This window comes from Micropterus salmoides, unplaced genomic scaffold (genome assembly GCF_014851395.1).
Source record: "Micropterus salmoides isolate LMB-PRFRI ecotype aquatic unplaced genomic scaffold, ASM1485139v1 Ms_hic_scaffold_22, whole genome shotgun sequence".
Lineage (NCBI taxonomy): Eukaryota > Metazoa > Chordata > Actinopteri > Centrarchiformes > Centrarchidae > Micropterus > Micropterus salmoides.
Window position 1 is genome coordinate 5,275,995 of NW_024041373.1, and position 25,014 is coordinate 5,301,008.

Genomic DNA, 25,014 nt, shown 5'->3' on the forward strand with positions numbered 1-25,014 from the left:
CTGCCAGAGCCCTGCAGGTGCTGCCTCCACCTGCAGATTCTGCAGACAGCTGAGGATCAAACCTCCACTTAAAGCCGCTACGACAGCCTGCAGCTTCACCTCCACCCCAGACTGTAACAGTTGTTTCTGCCAGAGCCCTGCAGGTGCTGCCTCCACCTGCAGATTCTGGCAGACAGCTGAGGATCAAACCTCCACTTACAGCCGCTACACAGCCTGCAGCTTCCACCTCACCCCCAGACTGTAACAGTTGTTTCTGCCAGAGCCCTGCAGGTGCTGCCTCCACCTGCAGATTCTGGCAGACAGCTGAGGATCAAACCTCCACTTACAGCCGCTACGACAGCCTGCAGCTCCACCTCCACCCCCAGACTGTAACAGTTTTTCTGCCAGAGCCCTGCAGGTGCTGCCTCCACCTGCAGATTCTGGCAGACAGCTGAGGATCAAACCTCCACTTACAGCCGCTACGACAGCCTGCAGCTTCCACCTCCACCCCCAGACTGTAACAGTTGTTTCTGCCAGAGCCCTGCAGGTGCTGCCTCCACCTGCAGATTCTGGCAGACAGCTGAGGATCAAACCTCCACTTACAGCCGCTACGTCAGCCTGCAGCTTCCACCTCCACCCCCAGACTGTAACAGTTGTTTCTGCCAGAGCCCTGCAGGTGCTGCCTCCACCTGCAGATTCTGGCAGACAGCTGAGGATCAAACCTCCACTTACAGCCGCTACACAGCCTGCAGCTTCCACCTCCACCCCCAGACTGTAACAGTTGTTTCTGCCAGAGCCCTGCAGGTGCTGCCTCCACCTGCAGATTCTGGCAGACTGAGGATCAAACCTCCACTTACAGCCGCTACGTCCCTGCAGCTTCCACCTCCACCCCCAGACTGTAACAGTTGTTTCTGCCAGAGCCCTGCAGGTGCTGCCTCCACCTGCAGATTCTGGCAGACAGCTGAGGATCAAACCTCCACTTACAGCCGCTACGACTGCCTGCAGCTTCCACCTCCACCCCCAGACTGTAACAGTTGTTTCTGCCAGAGCCCTGCAGGTGCTGCCTCCACCTGCAGATTCTAGCAGACAGCTGAGGATCAAACCTCCACTTACAGCCGCTACGTCAGCCTGCAGCTTCCACCTCCACCCCCAGACTGTAACATTGTTTCTGCCAGAGCCCTGCAGGTGCTGCCTCCACCTGCAGATTCTGACAGACAGCTGAGGATCAAACCTCCCTTACAGCCGCTACGTCAGCCTGCAGCTTCCACCTCCACCCCCAGACTGTAACAGTTGTTTCTGCCAGAGCCCTGCAGGTGCTGCCTCCACCTGCAGATTCTGACAGACAGCTGAGGATCAAACCTCCACTTACAGCCGCTATACAGCCTGCAGCTTCCACCTCCACCCCAGACTGTAACAGTTGTTTCTGCCAGAGCCCTGCAGGTCTGCCTCCACCTGCAGATTCTGGCAGACAGCTGAGGATCAAACCTCCACTTACAGCCGCTACAACCCTGCAGCTTCCACCTCCACCCCCAGACTGTAACAGTTGTTTCTGCCAGAGCCCTGCAGTGCTGCCTCCACCTGCAGATTCTGACAGACAGCTGAGGATCAAACCTCCACTTACAGCCGCTACGTCAGCCTGCAGCTTCCACCTCCACCCCCAGACTGTAACAGTTGTTTCTGCCAGAGCCCTGCAGGTGCTGCCTCCACCTGCAGATTCTGGCAGACAGCTGAGGATCAAACCTCCACTTACAGCCGCTACGTCAGCCTGCAGCTTCCACCTCCACCCCCAGACTGTAACAGTTGTTTCTGCCAGAGCCCTGCAGGTGCTGCCTCCACCTGCAGATTCTGACAGACAGCTGAGGATCAAACCTCCACTTACAGCCGCTACGTCAGCCTGCAGCTTCCACCTCCACCCCCAGACTGTAACAGTTGTTTCTGCCAGAGCCCGCAGGTGCTGCCTCCACCTGCAGATTCTAGCAGACAGCTGAGGATCAAACCTCCACTTACAGCCGCTACGTCAGCCTGCAGCTTCCACCTCCACCCCCAGACTGTAACAGTTTGTTTCTGCCAGAGCCCTGCAGGTGCTGCCTCCACCTGCAGATTCTGGCAGACAGCTGAGGATCAAACCTCCACTTACAGCCGCTACGTCAGCCTGCAGCTTCCACCTCCACCCCCAGACTTTAACAGTTGTTTCTGCCAGAGCCTTGCAGGTCTGCCTCCACCTGCAGATTCTGGCAGACAGCTGAGGATCAAACCTCCACTTACAGCCGCTACGACAGCCTGCAGCTTCCACCTCCACCCCCAGACTGTAACAGTTGTTTCTGCCAGAGCCTGCAGGTGCTGCCTCCACCTGCAGATTCTGGCAGACAGCTGAGGATCAAACCTCCACTTACAGCCGCTACGACAGCCTGCAGCTTCCACCTGCCACCTCTGGTAACCAGCTGCATTCTCAGCCACTGCCTTAAGCTTCTTCTAACCAGTTTTATCTCCAGACTTTACTTGCAGAATATAGCAAACACTTACAGCCCTGCCTACTGTCTGCTTCTGACAGTCAGATGCAGCCACATCCTCCACGGACAGCTCTTGGCGGCCACCATTTGCCTCTTCTTGCAGACTTTGCATCTCCATACCAACTTCAGGACGAGTTTTCTCAGTATGTAACCCTGTTGTTTTCAATTTCCGGTAATCTGGTTGCTTTGGGTAACCCCATGCCAGTATACTGCAGCAATGTTTCTCAATCCTCATTCTGACACCACTTGTCGATTCTGCCAGACATCTACAACCAGAATCTCCACCTACAGACTCTTCCGGCTCCTGCCTGCAGCTTCCACCTCCACCCCCAGACTGTAACAGTTGTTTCTGCCAGAGCCCTGCAGGTCCTGCCTCCACCTGCAGATTCTGTCAGACAGCTGAGGATCAAACCTCCACTTACAGCCGCTACGACAGCCTGCAGCTTCCACCTGCCACCTCTGGTAACCAGCTGCATTCTCAGCCACTGCCTTAAGCTTCTTCTAACCAGTTTTATCTCCAGACTTTACTTGCAGATATAGCAAACACTTACAGCCCTGCCTACTGTCTGCTTCTGACAGTCAGATGCAGCCACATCCTCCACGGACAGCTCTTGGTGGCCTCCATTTGCCTCTTCTTGCAGACTTTGCATCTCCATACCAACTTCAGGACGAGTTTTCTCAGTATGTAACCCTGTTGTTTTCAATTTCCGGTAATCTGGTTGCTTTGGGTAACCCCATGCCAGTATACTGCAGCAATGTTTCTCAATCCTCATTCTGACACCACTTGTCGATTCTGCCAGACATCTACAACCAGAATCTCCACCTACAGACTCTTCCGGCTCCTGCCTGCAGCATTCACCAGCAACCTCCAGCCACGGTCTCCACCTCCAGATTCCTGCAGACAGCTGCAGCCTGACCCTTCACCTACAGCCTCTTTCAGCAACTTGTACTGCCACCTCCACGTGCAGCCCTGCCTTCTGTCTGCTTCTGACAGTAAGATTCAGCCACATCCTCCATTCATTACGTGCATCCTTATTAATAATTATCACCCCTATTTAGCATTAACAGGAAAGAAAAAGTTATTACTCAGTTTCCTTTTAGATAAAACGCAAAAAAAAAAAAAAGTTAGTAATAATAGCATGCCTGGGCTGATCAATAAAAGCTGCATATTTTGTAAAAATGTACATCATGTCTCATTTTGTGTGCAGGAAGAGCACTCAGCCATCAGCATGAACCTACACGATATGGAAAACCACACTGGGATGCAGATCTTCATCTACCATAAAGAGCTCTTCTTCTTCCAACTAGACTTAGCACTCAAGGTAGGCATCAGTTTGATGCACAGCAGTATGAGATATTTGGTTGTGTCTTAGTGTCTAGCCATGCATTTTCAATTCAATCGGATTTTTTAATTTGCATTAGAAATGATCAAGCCATGTAAATAATCCTTCAATTGACTGCAATGGGATTTTTTGAATAGAAGTTTGATGATGTATGATTCTAATACAACACATTTTCACAGACTTCCAGATCCACCAGGAGCGGATCATCAGCTGTGCAGACAATTCCCTCTACATCATAGATGCTTCCTCCTCCCGATCCTCCATGTTCACCACCAACTCTTGCTCCTCTCCCAAGATGACAGCGCCCCTTCACGTATCCCCCTCATCTCGTCCGTACCAGAAGCTTCTTCATGCTCTGTCCTCACTCCAGAACTATACCTGAAGAGTAGCACATGCCAGCAAGCTAAACATTTAATTGTACCTTGCCTGTCACACCTAGAGGGACACTTTCTTTATACTGAAGACACTGAACTGCAGAAATCATCTCTGCATCAACAAACTTTCTGGGAGTTTCTGAATGACAGATGTCCTTCTATTCCAAAAATTTCTCCCCAAGAACATGAAAGTCTAAAGGCTGCTTAGACATATGTAGTGCCTTAAATTTCCAGCCCGCTCCCTTAAAAGGACTGCCAGTTAGCTTGCTCTGTTAGTGTGACTTGTCATTATTCTATAAGCCTTTGCACTGTTGCTCAATAAAGTCAATTTCTGCAGTCATCAGATCATCATCATTTGAGTCCGCAAGAATTAGCAAAAACAGAAACACTTTTCTAATTTTATTACAGTTTGCCAGCAGCTATCTGTAATTATAAGTTTCATTGAGGAATGCTCAAATTTAAAAAGAATCTATGATGCATGTGTTTAAACACACAGGGACAAATATACAGCACTTTAAAAAGGTTAACTTATATTATTTGATATAAATAAGCTGTTTGAACTTTGAAATATAAATGATCAAGATTTAAATCAAAAGAAATCTGTTGTAGCAGCTAACAAAGCCATTCCTCAGACTTCAACAGAAGTGTCTTTATAACATAACACAAAACATTTAGTTATGATGACATTTTTTTTAGTTTTTGGAACCATTTCAGAACTTACACAATGCATGAGTGGACTGAATGGACAACCAATCGTTCACTGCTCATCAGATCAAGTTGTTTAGAAAGACTGTTCCCAGCATGACCTGTATAAATCTCTCCAGAAAGCTTTGTTATAATGTAGTTTTGTTATGTAACTTTTTAAACATTTGTCTCAGATGAGTCACATGTTCTTCTCCATGGTTAAAATGTCAGCCAATTTTTAAAACCAAACAATGTTCACTTTTATGCTATAAAGCTGAAAATGATGAAATTAATGCCCGTTTGATTTTTCATTATTGTGAATTGTGATGCTGTGGTGTAATAACCAACAACAGTATTGGAAAGTGGATCACATTGTGTAGCTTCCTCCCTGGTAAGGATCTACAAGTGAGATTAATGAAATGTTGTGGAGTAACTATACACTGCGAGTCACTCTGCACTACCTGTGAATCCACAGCGTTCTCTGGGATTCTCAGGTGTAAAGCCATGGCCTGATTCATCTGATCTGCTGGAGTGCCTGGGGTAAAAAGTAACTGCTGGGCCTATTAATGCCTCCTTCCTACTCGGTGCAGCGTGTACAGTACTCTATGTAGGAATACATCCTGGCCCCCGGTTAGTTGTTTGATAATGTGATTACCCTCATCATGGTAGTTGATACTGTGCTCTCCTACTGTATATTCCCATATCCATATAATGAATGTGGGAATTATTTTTGATGAATCTACGCCTGTTGATGTTAAAATAAAGTGTGCTTTATTATAGGCCTAGTAGAGAACAACTCAGAAAGTGTATTGTACTTAAAGTCAAAGCGCTATGAAGGACATTTTCTTTTTCCTGCTCGGTCCATGAGAAGCAGGGTTTTGAGTGGCAGAGAGGGGGAGCTGCTGGACCGCAGTAGCATCAGGTGCTCACTGAGCAGGTGAATTTGGGAAGGGCTGATAGTTGATGAGCTGCTGCAGGATGCAGTCAGGGCAAGATCAACCCTGGTGAACTGGTGAACATATACAATTTACTCCTGTTTGAGTTGCTAGTGCGCATCTGTTTTAGGAAACAACCGTTTTTGTTTAAATTAAAACTGCAACCATTTATTTGCATTTCTTTCATGAGAAACATGTGGGCCAGAGTATGGGCATTGGAAAGTAATGAAAAGGCCCGACATTTTTGGTTTGTGAAATTTCGTGGGGTTTGTTTCCTTTAAAAAAAATATTTAATATCGGCAGCATTATCCTATAAAACTATATATATATATATATATATATATATATATATATATATATATATATATATATATATATATATATATAAGGCAGGTGCTATGGCCCCCATGTTCCCGATTTTTTTACACTGAACAAAATTATAAAAAAAAGGCTACTAGAAAATGTGCAGTTCCGTCACACAGCACAATCCCACAGATGTCGCAAGTTTTGAGGGAGCATGCAATTGGCATGCTGACTGCAGGAATGTCCACCAGAGCTGTTGGCCGGGAATTGTATGTTCATTTCTCTACAATAAGCCCTCTCCAACTTCGCACAACCATTGAAGAGGAGTGGACCAACACTCCACAGGCCACAGTCAACAACCTGATTAACTCTATGCGAAGGAGATGTGTTGCACTGCGTGAGGCAAATGGTGGTCACACCAGATACTGACTGGTTTCCGAACCCCCCAATACAGTGAAACGATAATCATTTTCTAGTGGCCTTTTATTGTGCAATCCCCACTCTGTCTGATCAGCATCTTGATATGCCACACCTGTGAGGTGGATGGATTATCTCGGCAAAGGAGAAGTGCTCACTAACACAGATTTTGACAGATTTGTGAACAATATTTGAGAGAAATAAGCCTTTTGTGTACATAGAGAAAGTCTTAGATCTTTGAGTTCAGCTCATGATGAGTGGGGGCAAACAACTAAAGTGTTGCACTATAGAGTGCTTTCGTGCACATTTGCAATTAATGAATACATCTCAAATGAGTCTGGAATAAATGTACATCAGTGTTTGTTTTGATCACTTGAAAAAAAAAAACGTGTTCACTCCAAGGCACAAATGTTAAATTGTCGTGTACCGTCGTGCGTAAAATGGTTCGCTCCACTTGCAGCCTGCTGTTTCTAAGCTCCTGCAAAGCTCTTTAAGCCCCTCAGTTTTAAATCTGACTCACAGCAAAGATGAGCCACGGAGACCGTTACACCTCGTCATCCTACCGGAAGATTTTCGGGGATTCCCCCAGGTTTTCCATTTCCTCCTCTCGCATGAGCAGCGCCTCTCCTCGGGCCCCCCCGGGGCTCAGGTCCATGGCTGCGTCCCACAACAGCGCATCCTCCCTGAACATGTACAGACGGGTCGGCAGCCGGTCCTCCACCTCTTTCTCTCCGGTGCGCGCAGACTCCCTCGACCTGATCCAGACCTCCGTGGTCAACAATGAATTGAAAGTAATTAGAACGAACGAGAAGGAGCAGCTGCAGGTATGTGTGGCTGGTTGAAACTAAATAACACCATTTTAAAAAAAATCCATTTTTGACAGCCTGTAGTTTTAGACAATGAATTAGCATTTAATGGGCATGACTTTCCCAGTAGAGGTAGTCGCTTATATAGTTGATACAGTAAGCTTTTGTTCAACAGCTTCTATCAGGACATTTTATCGCAGAACCATCATGTTTTGACACTTCACACAGCTAATAAGGTGGTGATGATGATGATGGTAAATTAGTTTCCAATTCTGGTGTCCCAGTCCTTCAGGATCAGGCCAGGCACTATATTATGTTTCGTATAATCCCTTTATATTAAATTAAACTTCTAGTGTCACAATGACCTAATCTTGAAAGTTATTTTTATTTTCACAAAAGAAAGTTAAATGTCTACCTACTCCTTGACAAATCCAGAATCTATAAATAGTTTACACAAAAAGTTCAGAAGCTGGCTGGTGGTCACAAAACGTCTCCTCCTTCACTGTGAAGTCCATTCTCTGTCTAGCCTATAGGCTATGTGACCTGGAGTGCGTCACATCAAAATGTCTTCAAGACCTACACACAGAGTCAGTGAGCTGCTTGCTATACATGGCAACCTAAATGGCAGGAAGAGCTACAACAACTGAAAACCTGAATTTTAGGCAGGGTCATAGTAAGAAAAGCACAGGTGTAAATAAATAAATGAATGATGGCTTGAATGAATTCCATTTAGTTTCTCTTATCTAATTGGTGAAGCTAGCTTTCTCTTGTGAGTGCTGTCTGTCTGCGGTTTAGGAAACTGTCTGGATTTAACACTGCAGTTCTGATTTATTACTTCCTCCTGGAGGAGAAAACTGATTACCATCACAACAATGTCAGCAAGGCAGTAACAGAAATCATCAGTGGGATCGATGGGAGCTTTTCTTCAGTTCAGCCCCATTTTTTAAAGCTGCACAATCAATTTTTTTCATATGAACAATGGATCAAATTACTCTGTGTTAAAGGGGTCACTTGTAGTGACACAGAAAATAATCACCCGACTCAGCAGTCTCCCCCCCCCCAGCTATCATCAGCCTCATTTCCAGTCGTAGCTGTCTGCTGTTTTCAGTGAAAAGGCTCAGATAAACCCACTGTACACTTCCTGCAGCAGCAAATTGCAGACAAAGTTAGCACCTAGCTGGTGAACATAGTGGAACATTTAGCAGCTAAAAAGTCAGATGTTTCTGGAGACCAAAACAGAACTAAAAGGAGAGTGAATATTGGGTTAATTTTATCAGGTGTCCAGAAACACACTAGGGCTCTGTTCAAAACAGAAGGCAGTTGCCTCACTACCGTAATAGAAAGGTACCTCAGAAGGCATTACTTTGGTGTGAAGGCATCTCTATGAACACTGGTTTCAAACAGCCTTTTAGGACAGCATTTACAGCAACGTGTGACGTCAGCACGCTATCTTGTGTCTCATCTGGCTGTCAGCCACTAGCCTTAGCGTCAGCTAGCTAGCTAATGAACAGGTGAATGGCTCAGACACCTCAGAAATTATACTGAATAAACTTGGTTGGTTGCAGTCATGGGCTAATATGACAGTTCAGTGTTTAGCTCACTAACTTTTCAAAAAATAATTTTTTTTTCAAAACTACTATTTGTAGACAATTTTTGGCTTGTTTGTCCACCATCTTGTCCACTTTTCACAAACTCCCAAACACAGATTTCTGGGTAATAAGCAGCATCAAGCATCATCGATGCTGCCTTCAAAACTGACTGTTACATGGGAAGTTTGAAGGCATCTTACGAGACAGAAAAAGATTCTTCAAACTGTTCCGAACAGCACTCAATGTGATCGCTGTCCAGTTAGACACCTCCTGAGACAGCATTTTTACCCGTTTCAAACACAGCATAAATGTGCAAGTGGCATTTGTTTGCTAACATGCCAAATCAACAAGGTTACATGTAAATTTGTGTTTAGAGATTGTGCTCCCAATTAATATACCTGTAAGCGTATCAATTGCAGCTTTAACACATTGTAAGTTATTAATTGATTCACAGTGTGTTCAGAAATATAAGCTATTAAAATAAGTTTTGATGGTAAATGATGATAAATGCAGCTTTATAACAAGTTTAAGGTTAAGCAAATCATATTCCTCTGCTTTGCTGTGTGTCTGGTATTGCATCCGTAATGGAAGCTTTTGTGTGATGATAAACAAGCGTTTATCCTGTTGCATAGGGTCTGAATGACCGCTTTGCCATGTTCATTGATAAAGTCCGGCACCTGGAGCAGCAGAATAAAGTGTTGGAGATGGAGCTGGCGACACTGCGGCAGAAGCAGACCGAGCCGTCCCGCATCGCTCATCTCTACCAGCAGGAGATGAAGGACCTGCGGTCACAGGTGGAGGAGCTGAGCAGGGACAAGAACCACATCCTGATCGAGAGGAACAACATGGAGGAGGAGCTGCAGGTACATGCACTGGGTAGTTTTAAATAGGATAAGGCGTATGCAAGGAGATGTTTTCTTCTCTTAATATTTACTGCTGCTAAGTCTAATTTCCCCACAGAAATCACAAGTCATTTGTTTTTGAGTCATAATTTCATGTGTTCTCTTTGTCATGTCTAAACTTTCATCTCATGTTTTAAACCTTTCCTTATCCTATCTCATTTCAGAAGCTCAATGTGAAGTATGATGAGGAGGTGAGGGCACGGGAAGAAGCTGAACAGACCTTGAGGTCCTTCAGAAAGGACGTCGATGACGCCACAGCAGTTCGCCTGGACCTGGAGCGCCGCGTGGAGTTGCTGATGGACGAAATCTCCTTCCTGAGGAAAGTGCACGATGAAGAAATCCAGGAGCTGAGCAGCATGTTGGAGGCGCAGCAGGTCTCCGTGGAGCTCGAGCTCGCCAAACCGGACCTCACCTCAGCTCTGAAGGAGATCCGCAACCAGTACGAGTCCATCGCCTCCAAAAACCTGCAGTCGGCTGATGAGTGGTACAAGAGCAAGTTTGCCAGCCTCAGCGAGCAGGCCACCAGGAGCAACGAGGCCATGAGGGCCAGCAGGGAGGAGATCAATGAGTTCAGGAGGCAGCTGCAGTCCAAGACCATTGAGATAGAGACCCTGAGGGGCACCAATGAGTCTCTGGAGAGGCAGATCACAGAGATGGAGGATGCACACAACACTGAAGTCACAGCTATGCAGGCAAGCAATCATAGTCATTAAATAGAATAGTGAGTATTCTGTAACTGGGATAAATCAGGGGAACATATAGTAGGCTTTATGTTGCTATCAGGATTACTGTACCCTGGTCTCCTAAAAGGGTTTTTTCACTCAAATTACACAAAAACTGACAGACTTTCTCCTGGGTATCCAGTAGGGCCATAGCAATTGGCACAAAACATTCTCGTTAGTTCTCTTTTTTCCCCCGCTACAATTATTGCCAGATTACACAGTTCTTTCCATGAAACTAATTTACTGCATGCCTTACTGTTTCATTTCCCAGTCTGAAGATCTAGTTGTTGTTTCAAAGCCCTTTTCACACTGCCAGGAATAAAATACTGGTGGAGAAATACAGACATGTAGTAGGAAAGTTTTGTAACTGTAGAATGTAAACTACCTCAACGACAAACAACAGACAAATCTATAGCCAGATACCACAAGTGATAAATATGAAAATGTTTTTTGTTGTTGTTTAAAAAAAACAAAACCTATATCATTTGGGTGAAGCAACCCTTTAATATTTGTCTTTTTAAGTATAACACAAAATAAGGATATTGTGTCCAAATACACCAAAATCTCATAGTATACTCATAGTATACATAGTTGCTGTGCCAGTATAACTGTATAGCATAAAACTCTACAAAAGAGATGAGAAAATCTTTAGCAGGCATTAAACAAGCACAAGATAACAAATACTGTTACTTTGATGCAGTCCTTGGACATTAAGATATTACACGTGCACTTTCTGAGTTGTAAATGGTCTACTTTTAAAATGTGCTGGGGGAAAAGAAAGTCACCTGCTGCAGCACTGCTGTCATTACTGTCTACAACTCTGCAGAGTAGTAATAGGATTGGTAGGGAGCAGATCTCAGGGTCAAGTTCCTCATGAATTATGTGACAGCTTAAGTAAAGCTGTTAGCTAACCTCGCACAGCACGGAGCACACAACTTAGAGATGTCATGGCCAGAGTAGAAGCAAAAGGAATCCAGCATACCGACAATCATTTAAAACAATCCCTCATACGCTCTCTGATTATTATAATTTGTCTGTAAACCTCTTGGGCCCAGTTTTGGCTCTCAGTACTGGTATAATTGCTGGGTCTCAAAAATTATCCATGAACATGTCATTACTGGTATCTGAACAGCAATGCCATACTCACCACTCTTGATGCTCTGAGTTTTTGGTTTTGGGAAATTTGAAATGAAGACTTTGACTACTTAGCGTCAAGATCGTCTAATTCAGGTTCAAAGTCTGAGGTCACACCTTTAGTGTGTGGTAATCACTTTAACAAGCCTGTGACTGTGAGACCGACTGAAACAGTTATTAGTGAATTGACCCTGTGTGTCATTTAGATTAACCTCTGACCTGCTAAATCCCATACAGGAAGGCCATCTGCTTTCACTGGCGTTTTAGAGCAGGTAAAGTTAAGCCTCACAGGTTATTGTTATCCCTTTAAGGATAAAAGGAAATCCTATGGTCAGCGGTTATACCACAGGAAAGCCTATGACACAGTAGATTAAATATACATAGGTAGGTGAATTTACTCCAAATACTGTGTTGGACACAAAGGCAATCTCTCAGCTTCACTCTCATCTAACTCCATTCTTATTTATTCTATAACAGGACACTATTGGCCACCTGGATACTGAGCTGAGGAATATGAAGAGTGAGATGGCCCAGCACCTGAGAGAGTATCAGGACCTGCTCAATGTCAAGATGGCCCTGGACATTGAGATAGCTGCCTACAGGTGCTGGCTGGATTAAAAGGGCAAACCATACAAAAGATCTCTTGACTAGTAGGCTCATTAGAAATCTTTACGCATTGTGAGGTGCATTAAGTCTGTGTGTCCAGTCTGACATTTGTTTTGTTTGATCCCATCAGGAAACTGCTGGAGGGGGAGGAGACTCACTTTAACTCGGGGATGTCGTTTGGTGCAACCAGCTACAGCTTCCAGGCCCGAGCCTCAGCCGGCTCTCCAAGAGCAGCCAGAGGGAGAAAGAAGGGGCCAAGAAGGAAAGCTTCAAGGAGAGCAGTGAGGATAAAGATGAGGCAGACATTAACTCCAACAACTGAAGAGGGACAGGGAAATCTGGAAAGTGAGAAAAGAGAAACACTGTGTATGTATAGTGAGTTCATAGTCACATACTGTATTTATTAGGGGAAACACTAATGCAAATGTTTTAGAATTAGAACTGAAAGTCAATATTTTGGAAGGTTGAAAGATTATTCAAAGAAATACAAAATTAGACGTTTTTCCCGGGGCTCAGTATTTAGATTATCTCTGGACTCTAAAATGATCAAATTGTCTTGAAATAAAACGTCAGTATTACAAAGTCACACAGCTTTATCATTTAACAACCAGTCAGAAAATGTAGACGAAATGTACTGTACGTCTCCAGAGGAGATAAACATGTTGCATAAATTGTACGATAGTAAATAATGCAACCAAGTATTGAATGATCTCGGTATTTCCATTTAGCTGCTGTGTGAGATTTCACTAATACCTGTGTGACAGGTGATGGAAAAAAAGTTGCTCAGATAGAGTTCATTTCTTAAGAAAAAGACACAATGTTAGCGTAGTTCTGTTGTTGCAGTGTATTGTCAATGAACGTTCAGTTTTGAAGCACTGTGGGCACATAGGGTGGATGGAGGGTGACTGTCTGCTGGCTGTTTCTTTGCACCATTGTGTTTTCTTTTATGACATCACAATGTGTAAATGTTTCCCCCATGCTAACATAATCACATACTGTCTGGTGGAAAACCCTATAGTGGCAGAAAGAATAGTCATCATGGTTGTTAGTATGTGGTCAATGTTTTAGCAATCAAAAATATTCAATGCATTACATAGTGTAGTCCAATTGTTAGCACAGATCATTTCACCTGGCTGCAGTGTCATACTGGAAAACCACTTCTTGTTTCAGTTGCACTGAAAAGTGCAATAAATAAAATGACATGAGTGACATGTTTTCTATGCTTTCATTATGCAAGTCAGCGTATTCACACAGATACAGGAGGAGGTTCATCCAAGGCCGCTCCAGTTAGATGTGATTCTGCACTAGTTCATGGCACCCTGGGAATGAGTCTCAACTCACTAACAACTTGGACTCTTAGAAATTTAACATCCACTGAAGGGTAGAAGAAACTCAAATATTTGGCTTTTGAAATGAAGAATTCTTATAGTATAGCAAAATATTAAACTACTAGATAATACACATCATTTCGGACAGGCTTTATATTATCTAGCTGTGGTCATGGAGGAATGCAAACTTCTCTCTCATCTCCGACAGATTACATTGACTGGTTGACTTGGGGGACACCTATAAATCCGAGCTGTCCGTTTTGTGATGCATCACTGGTGAATAAAGTACATTTTTTGGTTGTTTTTTTCCACCCAGAACAATTTAGTCATGGTTGAGCATTTATGTACATTTAAGTACAGAAACCGGACTTTCACTTATTCCATGTGTTATTGTACCGTGTGTCTTAAAAGTCTGGTATTACAGATACACATCAACACAAACAGGAAACATTTCTTAGTTGTGCAGTCATTTATTAATTCATTGTGACAAAAGCAAGTAGGAAAGGTATAAGAGAACATATCACAGACGTCTTTCTGCAAACTCCCTTTAAATAACTTCTTTAGTGCTCCGGTGAGTTGTACTGAAAGCATGTTTTATCAAGTCAACTAAATCAGTTTATATCAGCAGTCTATACAAATTATAAACTTTAAATTAAATGTGTAAATCAACAAGAAGCAAGCTGTATTTAAAGATACTCTCTATATAAACACGCACAAACCTTTGGCAGTGGTACTTTTGTTTAAGCCCTTTAAACCAGTTATCTGAAATCACAGTCAGCCCTTAAAATCATAAATAGAAAAAAATTAAGATGTTTGTCCCTGGTTTCCAAAAAAAAGAGGTAAACTACACTGATGCAGCTTTTCAGGCATGTATTGCCTTCACAGACTTACTGTGAAATTTGAGCAGTTCCAGACTCACTAACAGTATTTCATTCCAGTTTTAGCTACAACAGCAGTCACATTCTTGTGTGGAGCAGAAGCACACTGAACGATACCTAAAAAGATACCTTGGCAGTAGAAATAGATGTGTAATTTTCATTCATCAGGTAAAATTCACTTTTACATGCTGGCACTTCAGTAAATCAAATGCATGTCCAGCAGGGACATGTGTTTCCCTGACAACAAGATGAAAAATGTAATGCTATAGTGTGAACAGTGGAGTTCAGGGTTACATTTTACATCACTGTTACACTTCGTAGTTCCATTTAAGTTGCGGAGCAGTTATAATGCTAACGTAGAACTTTTACTCCACATTATGATGAGTCTGATAAAGAGAAACAAAGTCTATCCATCTCTTGTAGTCAAGACTGGGAGGGCAGGACCAAGCCGAAGTGCAGCACCAACAGACCATCCTGGAGCAAAGCGGAAACAAGACCAAAAGGATCACTCAAAAGGATTCCAGGCATTCTACAAAACGTCCACTATTAAAATTGTGTTTTGTTCTTACTGTGTGTTTTTGTGGTGCTTACCTGTAACGCCTCTTCGCCAACAGAGTTCTGAATGTCTTTGAGAGACTGGTAGTGATCTAGGAGGTGATCTCCACAAACCACATCCACCTGCAGGAAATGCAGAAACACTTCAGACCAGCCCACGAGGCCTGTGATGCCTACAGAACTGTGTGTGTGGTTTATAATTCAAGGATTCAAGGACATGATTTTGCAATAAAGTATCTAGGCATCAAAATTCTGTGCTTCAGAAAATGATTGATGTAGTGTACCCAGTGCCACATCAAAACATGCAGGGAAACATTTAAGTGACCAAAACAGTGAACATACAGGAAATGCCGTAGATATTTATGATAAACTGGAAGGAGATGACAGGGTAGACTAAAACTTTTAGATTTAAAAGGGAAGAGTTACACACTCTGCTCCAATGGACAGTAACCCTTGGTTAGTCTTTGTCCTCTCCAGGTTTGTCCAGACAGGCCAGGGCAGTGCAGCACTGAGGCCAGCAAATCAGCGTAAGCTTCTAATCCTTGTCCACGTGTTACTAAATACAAAATACACCAACACCTGAACGCTCTGTCAAACTGACCACACTTACCCATTTCGGTTTGTGCTCTCAAAAAAAAAACTTGTTACTACACTTCTGATCATAACACTAATATTTGTAATCATGAAACTTACAGCATGTTCAGCGCTCTGAGACAGACATGTGGTATATCACTGCACTAATTATTTGATTATAATCCGATTGAGGTTTTCCTTAAGGCGTGTCTGTTGTCCTTTAGAATTTGGCACCCTGCTCAATTTTGACCCAAGCAGTTCACCCTTTATGTTGGGCTCTGCTTGTATTTAGCAGTGGTTTCGTCTCCCCAGTGCACACATATGTATTCCTCATTCCGCACTGCACACTTACGCACTTTCTGTTCCATTTTTGACCTCAGTCCCTATCTCTTGCTCTTTTTGGCAAGTTGGCTAAATGGCATTTAAACATTGTATAATTTTATTAATTAACCAAAGCCGGACACACTCTGACCTGCATCCGACCCTTGTCGAGAGGAGGATCGTGAAGGAGGGACGGCTGACACATACTGACCCGTACAGACAGACCCCCGATGTGGATTTCACCAGCATCACTGTGTTGTCGAATGGCGTATTACTAATGGACAACCAGATTTCTCCTGCAATTCTTTACCACGTTAATAATGCTTACAGGGGGACACGTCTTTCAATAAGATATCAACCATCAGACTATGAACTAGACATGTGACTTATAAATAACCCTTTGATACCATGCCAGGTTTGTAACAAGTTTACAATCATCTTTTCAAATACCTTTTAAAATTGGTAAAACTACAACTATTACAAATAGTACAATCTACTGTTTATTTGTGAGATCAACTACAACACACACCATCTGCACCATCAAACAGCTTCTTTTCTGAAGAGATGACTTGCACCAACACTAGGAAATAAAACTGTGGTATATCCCAATATGTCAAGACACTGCTGGTGTGTGGGTTTACAAAGATGACGACAGACACGGTTGTTTTTATATGCATCATATACCGCATTGCTCATAAGTGATGACATTAGTGGAATTTAGTATAGTTAGGTCACACAATCTAACTGTCTGCACACCATTTTGTTAACACTGTTGACCATTACAAAATTGCAAATTGCTGTCACCCACTCATTTACATAAACCAGTGTGACTCTGGTCATGCCTACACTATACTGTAATGCTTCCTTCGCTGTCCTGCTTCCAATTCTGTCTGAGGCAACAATCAGGATCAAGACTGAATGTGACTTTGTGAACTCACTGGCTGTAAGCCTGGCAGACTCACCTGGCAGGTTGGGCTCAGCTCCATCTTCCTCCTGATGAACAGCTCCACGTGGCGGATAGTAGCCTCGCCTGACACACGAACATACCGCCTCTCTAATGGCTAAACAGGCACAGGGTGGAATAAACTCTATTAAAGTTTATCAGAAGAATGTACTTCATCATAAACTACACCGAATATTTAATTAAATTGGAGCTATGTAATTTAAAATTATGAAACTGAAAAAAATTTGTTTTGTCTACAAGCACATTTAAAACCTACACAAGATTCCTATTTGGTGCAACCTTAAAAACAATTTCAATTAATTCACTTGAAACTAGTTTTTGACATGACATGTAACTCACAGCAGCTCTACAGATCTTTTAGTTCAGTGTTTATCACAGCCCACACACATTGTATGGATAAGCATGTCACTACTGCACTACCTACTGTCACTGCTTTTCTAGCTGATTAGCTTACTGCTATAATTCCCCATAGAGGTTAGCGAGTAAGCTAACATTAAATGGCAGTTTACTGCATTCAAGCTGTGGTAGTTCATTAACATTAGCTGCCAGCGCCTAGCTGTCCAACAAACACGATAGCGAGCGATAGCTCATGCAGGTGAAAGAGAGAGAGACATCATATAAAAACCTTCTTTGATCACGAAGCCTGTTGCTCTACAATTCTGTGGTTTATCAGAGAAGTATACGATCTACACTGCAGACTGGCTCTTAGTAGTGATCTTATAGTAATAATAATAATAATTAATATGAGACACTATACAATTCTTATAGTGTACTATTGTAATATTATAATTCATTTTCATGAGTGGGGGTGATATAGTGAATATTTTGAAGCAGTGGGAGAGAGAAAGTTGTAAACACCGGTGCATTTAAACATGCTGGATTCATTGCTGTACTGTAGGCACAGTCTAGAAGGAGAGAGGCTGAGAAACAGCCAGAGGAAAAGTTCGGAAGAGTACAAATTGTGAAACAAGTTATATGTCCCGGCAAGGTGAAGACCCGTGTTAACATCAGTGAGGCATCTAAATGCTGGAGACACCTCCAAGATTAGAAAGAAGTGAACACTGACAAGCAGGTTGCTGTTTCTGCTTGAAAGGTGAGTAAGGTTAGCTTTGCTATTTCACACAAACGATAGGTCAGTATTGTTTCGTCCATTTGCTGATGTTTGTGATGGCTGATCCAAACCGGTTAACTGTGCAGCAGCAGTAACAACAACAGTCCATCACTTGCTGTGTGGGAGTATTTATTTTAAATATTGACCGGCTTTTGTCACCTTTTCTACAGTACTAGAAAAACATGCCACCTTATTGAGGCTAATGTGCCTCAGCCGGCAGAGTGTAAATTGTGCCATATTTCAGCAAAGATACTAGTAGTACTGGACACCTTGGCAAAGCATGTCTATGAATTTGGGGGGGGCAGAGCTTCTGAGGGAGCAATGAAAAGAGGTGTGCATTTGTTGCAGTTGAGCTGAAGAAAACTATTCTTGACAGTATGTCCAACAGACTGTTTACAACATCTAAGCCTGTAATTACGGGATAGCTTGAGCAGGGATATCCTAATGGTTCATCAGGCCTGGGTGCAGCCTTTAATACAATTATCAAATTATCATCCAGCTTCTTCTTATAATTTATGTCGCAGTGCAGTACTATAATCTAGCTGTTAGAAATCATTTTTTAAAGTCATTACCTTATAGTTACTGATGCCCTCTTCTGCCCTGAAAACAAAACAAGAATCAATATACAGTAAGTACAACTTTTTGGTACTAAGCAAACAGTCCATGTAAGACAATGGCCCCATCTTGTGGCATGTCTTTGTAACAGCATGGTAATTCCATACACTTCAACAAACTGAGTTCCCCTTTTCCCTCAAAGCAGAATATGAGGTACCCAGGAACCGAATTCAGGTCAATGTCTACAGGCAAAGTCCCACTCTTTTGAACTCAAACTTGTTACCTCTCTTATCTCGTATGTTTCACAGGATTCCCACCAAAGAAAATTAGTTACACCTAAGACACAAATTGGATTACCGTAAACTTTGATTAATAGCCCGAGCTTTTATTTGCTAAAATCACTGAATTAAACCTGCCTATATTTGGGACAGGCTTTTAATACTTTTGCACAAAACTGAAACTACTATGAAAACAGTTTATTTATTTCAAACAGTATGAAAATTACTTGTATAAAATATATCTAATAATATCAAAAATACACTAATTCGTTTGATCTAGCTCTGACAGACGGCTGATGCACTTTTATTTTGTAGGCAGCAATGTAATGAAAACAAACATGCCCAACAACACGGTGCAGTCTGAGAGAAGTGTGGTAGAAGTTAGCAGACAGAGAGCGATGGACTTCACATGACAGGATTCACAACTTAAATTCATTTGTACATATGCTATTTTGATTCTTTTGAACAGTGGACCCTTACAGACTAAAGGAATATAAATAATCAAGGAATGGACACATTCGGACTTAATGAGTGCTTCAAAAGGTAATCTCTTCTACCATGACAGTTACACGTAAATCTATATGAATTAGACTTTGGGACTCGTTATTTCCATCAAATTAAGTGAACAATTGAATTTAGGAGAATCTAACCGATCTAACGATGTCCATACGGACATATTGATCACACGTTCAAACATTAATATTTGTATTAACAATCTTAAGCAGCTTAGAACCGGCTAAAGCGGGCGACCCGGCGGGATTTAAGAGGTTTTATACATTCAAAGAACTTCTATAAAAACCAGACCAGGCGTCTAACGGAGACCTACGTTTATTTGTCAAAACGTGTTCCCACACCAGGACAGTAAACGAGGTACAGTAAGAGGTATTAACCTGCAGTGTTTTGTTTTCCCCACCCTAGCTGTTAAGTATAATTTTACTTCTGCGTCGAATTGACCGCGCAGCCTCTGCGTAGCCCCCTACCCTACGCCGTCACTTACGCCGTTGACATGACGTGCACCTCCTGAAAAATTTAACTAGACGTCCAGGCTACGCGGACCGCAAGTGCTGTGACTGGTCGGCCGGGTAGCCTCGCAATCCTCCGAGCCGACAGGATGTGCCCCGTGCTTTGAAGTAACTTTGACTAGCGGCCAAAACAGCGGCTGTAACACAGCGGATCAATATATTTGACCGAGTATAAAGGCATGGCTACGTGGATAGCCTACGGCGTAGCTACGCACGTAGACCCTCCGCAGCAGTACCAATCAGGCTTTATGGTACCTCCTTTACACTGACCTTCTATTCAAGGGACCAAATAGTACCTTAACCACCATAACAATATTGTCTAACTCTTTGTCATTTCCCATACAAATTGATAGTTATGTAAATGATTGTTAACAGAAACACCTACAGGCAAATGACGTGCACCTCCTGAAATATCTAACTACAAAAACTGTGATTGGTCAGCTTGGTAGGATAGCATTTCCTCCAAGCTCCCAGGAAGTGCTCCGTGCTTAGAAGCCAGTTTTACTAGAGGCCAATCAAGGGGCTGTAAAACGGTGGATACTTTTGTGTTCGATGTTTTGAGCGTCACAACCCCTGCGAAATGACTCATTTTAAATGGCATTTATCAGAATTTCATCTATTCGGTCGATAACATTTGGAAAGTTTAGAAGAGCTACACAATTATTATTGCACCAATAGATCCTTACCCAACAAAATCCAGCAGCAGAGAAACGTCCAGTTCAGGAGGAATGGTGAACACAGACTGGGGAATGTTATCCTTCTTCTGCCTCCTTAACACAACAGGACCAGGAGGGGAGACCACAACTGCAACGCAGGAAAAAGAAGCATTCCAGCCTATAAAAGTTGTACTTATCTGCCAGGACCTGCTACACGGACCTAATGTCACATCATTTGTTACACAGTACGTCGACAAAGCATGCGCGAAGAAAGTAATTCTGTTTGCGTTCCTGGACCACATCGAACAGCAGCAAACACTAAAATGTTTGGCTTAGCTTCTCTAAGAAAGTTAACGACACAGCAAAATGCAAAACCTGCAGTTAGGATATTTGGTGCAAGGGAGGAAGCAGCTCCAATATGACAAAGCATTTACTTTAACACGCAGTGTTGAGGTATTCCAGCTACAATAACACCCCAGACGTTGCCACTGCTACTACGCTCAGGTACAAAACACAGGTGATTGACATTCACCTTTGATGCTATATATTTTTCTTAGATGCGAGTCCCCAGAGACGCCCCTCTAGTACAGAGACTCCTTTCACTTTAACCATGATGGAGAAGATGAGCAAGGAGGAAGAGGATGAATGTCACAGTGACGAGATTTGTGGTGAATCACAACCGAGATTCAGTAAAAAAACAGAATTGATCAAATTGAACAGATACCCAACTGTAATTATGTCTAGGTTGTGTTGTCAGAAATACTCTGATTGTTCAAACATGGCACTGCAGTTAGAGAAGACCAATTTGTTACTCATTGACAGATAATAGAGTGGTGTAGTACAGGTCCTCAGCTCTATGACCAACCTATGAACAGTGGTAAATGCTTCTGTAGTGTGTGGATCATCATTGCAATTTAAGTAAATAATAATAATAATACTTCATCAACTCATTTACACAGAAAGTGAAATACATTACATTATACACTGAGAATAAATGACAAGCTAACATTGCCTCAAGCCTGTTTACTTAAACTGAACTATTTTACCTGTTTTTGGCACATCCAGCCCTCTCTCTTTGTAGAATTTATTAATTTGTTCTCTTTCGACTGCGGTATAAAAAAAAAGGTTCACATTAGAAATTTAACAGAAAACGACACATAATGTACATGAATTGCGTTTAATACATCTGAAAGTATATGTACTGTACTTACGCTCCTCCAGGAAGGGAACCATTTTGTAAACGATATCCTGCAGTTGTCTGTCAGGCCTGCAGGAAAAGTGTTTGAAGTTTAACACGGACAGTTTATCTGAGTGACAACAGATTTCCAATCCATATATTTTATTTCAACAACTCAATTTTAGAATTCCTCATGTCAAAATGTCAAACTTTCAACAATAAACTAACCGTATGTACAAGACAATTAATGCATTTGAGTTTCAGAATAACCCTGTAGTGTTTAATCACACTTTTAAAGACTTTCTCAAAAACTTAAACTCAACTAAAAGAAGGGTTTGATTGACAACCATCTATACATCCAACAGACAGAAGGTGATCCAAATACATCAAGAATGAACAGACCTACCTTATGTTGTAAAGTGGCTGTGTCTGGTGGACTACAATGCTGCAGGTGGGACACCTGTTGCTATAGAAAAAGTGCTTCACGATGCAGCTTTTGCAAACTTGAAGATAAAACACATCACAATATTAAGACACAGTCAGGACCTTATGTCAGTGGCATAGTAAGATTAATATGGCCAATACTGATATTAATATCTGACAGTTTAATTAACATAATAACTAAATATCAGCTGCATAAACATTTTTGAAGAATCCTTTTTGGTACTGTGACCGAGACATATAGTGAGCAGTATGTTTAAAAGTTTAAAAATAAACTTTGCATTTTTGTCCTGAAATTTATTGTTAATTATCAGCATATCTACATATGCTGATACAGACATATCAGCGATGAGCTAATATCAGCCAATACACTGACCACACCTGTTTAGCTCTTGTCTGTGGTCTTAAATCTGACACATGGTGTTACTGGGACTAAAGATGAAATGTTGTTATGGGCATCCTGACAGTCTAGTGGTCTAGAAGGCACACTATGAAACCACAGTTTGTACCGTTAATACATATCAATTCCCATGTTTCCTGTCTGCCTTAATGCAACCCAAAAGGTTTGATTCCCAAAGGAGAAGCACAATCAATGCTTGCACTTTGCTGTATGTCTTCAGCGGTGTAAGGGACGTATTCAATTATCCACGCAACTCATTTAACACCACTGAATCCTCTTAAAGTCCTCTGAGGGCTCCAGGAGCTAAAGCAGAGCTTTGTTGAGACTCACATGTGTGCAGGCACTCTGTGATGGTGGTGGCATCGATGAGGAAGCCGCAGCAAAGGGCACAGCGGATATATGGATAAAATTGATTGAGGGGGAGCTTCGGCTGTGGGAATAAATCATAGTCACAGTTACTGCTTAAAAATTGCCATGTCGCTGCATTTACATCGCATGAACTCGTGACTGCCTCAAAAACATAGATAAAAAGCAATATTAAGTGTCAGGTAGCAGGTTTCAGGTCACTAAGCAGAGCAGCTCAAGCATGTAGGATAATGTCAGCTGTCAGAAAACGATGCGAGCGAAAACGCCGTCTTCGTTAGGAATAAAGTAAAGTGAAAGAGACGTTCGTTATGAGGAAATATCTGTAAACCTACCTCGTCCTCTGAATCGCTCTCTGATATGTTTGTTGATGACCCCGCATGACTCCTGCGACCATATGGAGGTGGTGACATTCCCAACAGCTGCTAACAACACAACAAACCTCACTTTTCTAAAGTACAACTTAGCGCTAAACGTACGTATATTTAGTTGCCAGTAAACGTGTGGTGACTTTTCTACGCTTGGCTAGCTGGCTAACATTAGCTTCCTTAATACATACAACAATAAACACATAAACACACGCGCTCAGACGCTGCAGTTATCGCTTGGTTGTTATATTGCCTAAATTAGCTAGATGAAGGGACTCGGTCTGTTATATTACTATAAAAGAACAATTTAACACGAAATTAGACTACTTCATAACTTTATATTTGTCGCCGTCTTCACACTCGTTGGCGACTCAATTTCCCTCGCTCGTGTTTCGCGAGCGGCAATAACAATCCGGCTTCCGGCCTGAATCCTTCACAATAAATGTGACCTGACCAGAAAATTTAGATTCCATACAAAAATAAACCTATTTCACATTTAATTTCTGAACACCCCCCGGCCTTTACATCATCCTTACATTATCATGGAATCTGTAACTGTGTAGAAAAAACTGCAGACCAACGAACTCTCAAAAAACATTATTTCACAACACTTAAGAAACCCACCCGCAATTTAATGGAAAATTAATGCTAAATGAAAGACCTGAACTGGAATTAGACCTACAGCATAGCATATAACAGCATATAGTACCTGTATTTCTCTAAATACATATATACATTTATATTGAGTTCACGATGACGTGTTTTCCGGTTAGGACGGTTAAGCTCTGATTTTGCCAGCAGGGGGCGCTCGAGGCATTTAATTACGGACAAGTCAAGATTTACAAAAGTCACTTTTTTTTTGAAGGGCAGAGGTAATCCCTGTGTTGTTCCTGGATGCGTGTAGAGCTGTTATTTTTTCTGTTTTCCCATTTCTTTTCATTTAATTTCATTTAATTTTTTTATTGGTATCATAATGAAGAGGTGTTTGTTTCAATTAAACGTGCCAGGTGTGACCTCATGTGGCCACCACAGGTGGTCATGACACTGTATACTAAATCAGAAAAGGTGCAGCTGAGAAGACATCAAGAAAAATATTTTAAAGCAAACGTTGGGTGAAATATTTGTCCAAATTAATAACATTTAATATGGAAATATGCATAAACTAACTTCATCTTTAAGCATTCAACACCGCCATAACAATCTCGACAACACTATTTGTAGATCCATCAATTAAATGTGTCAAATCAGGTCATTGCATGGACCATAATCTGCCAATCATCTATGTCACAGAGATGTTTCAAACACTTGGACATGGCTTCATGCAGTAAGCAGTTAGATAAATGAAAATTATATTTCCCACTGTTTGTTACGTGACACATATGTGTGTCCAGTATACACGGTATAGCAACTCCGCATATTTTGGACAGATCTGCAGTGACATGCCCACCAGAGTCAGGACATCCACTAATAGACAATCCCAGCAGCATGTCTAAGCAGCACAGACATTCCTCCAGGACATAATTTATATCATGTTATGTATGGGAAAACCCATCACCTGTTGTGCGCTGCTGTGTTTATGGCTATGAAACATGAGTTTTGGATGGATGTTAGGCTGTAACTACATGCAGGGGTCATGGGTGCTGTGAACTGCCACGGTCAAGCATTGTTATAATGAAGTTATTCCTACGCTCATGTGGTGTATTGGTATTGTCCTGTTTCA

At 42.3% G+C, this 25,014-nt stretch overlaps 1 protein-coding gene, 1 long non-coding RNA gene and 1 pseudogene across 3 annotated transcripts; 1 reads left to right on the top strand and 2 right to left on the bottom strand.

The window, feature by feature from the left end:
- Positions 1-6,977: 6,977 nt before the first annotated feature.
- On the top strand, positions 6,978-12,642 carry LOC119917385 (annotated as a pseudogene).
- LOC119917403 lies at positions 10,333-12,525 on the bottom strand. Its single transcript, XR_005447270.1, has 3 exons — positions 12,463-12,525; positions 10,821-10,890; positions 10,333-10,474 (listed from the first exon to the last, which is right to left on the bottom strand). It is a non-coding gene; the product is annotated as an uncharacterized LOC119917403 (long non-coding RNA).
- On the bottom strand, positions 12,534-23,703 carry pcgf6 (polycomb group ring finger 6). Of its 2 annotated transcripts, XM_038737712.1 has the most exons (10): positions 23,262-23,702; positions 22,894-22,993; positions 22,129-22,225; positions 21,757-21,812; positions 21,592-21,651; positions 20,576-20,693; positions 18,607-18,634; positions 16,922-17,020; positions 15,102-15,188; positions 14,087-14,984 (listed from the first exon to the last, which is right to left on the bottom strand). In XM_038737712.1, exons 1-10 carry the CDS (start codon positions 23,337-23,339, stop codon positions 14,934-14,936), a joined length of 774 nt encoding a protein of 257 aa, XP_038593640.1. In that variant the 5' UTR covers positions 23,340-23,702; the 3' UTR covers positions 14,087-14,933. The 2 variants fall into 2 exon arrangements, with proteins under 2 accessions (XP_038593641.1, XP_038593640.1); XM_038737713.1 differs by lacking the exons at positions 14,087-14,984; positions 15,102-15,188 and adding an exon at positions 12,534-12,642 and having other exon boundaries at positions 23,262-23,703.
- Between the last annotated feature and the right edge of the window lie 1,311 nt (positions 23,704-25,014).

Coding starts and splice junctions, on each gene's coding strand:
- pcgf6 (XM_038737712.1), bottom strand. CDS start 23,339: ATGTCACCACCTCCATATGGTCGCAGGAGTCATGCGGGGTCATCAACA. Junction 21,652..21,756: donor GGTTCCCTTCCTGGAGGAGC/GTAAGTACAGTA, acceptor TTTATACCGCAG/TCGAAAGAGAACAAATTAAT. Junction 18,635..20,575: donor CTGCTGCTGGATTTTGTTGG/GTAAGGATCTAT, acceptor TTTTGTTTTCAG/GGCAGAAGAGGGCATCAGTA.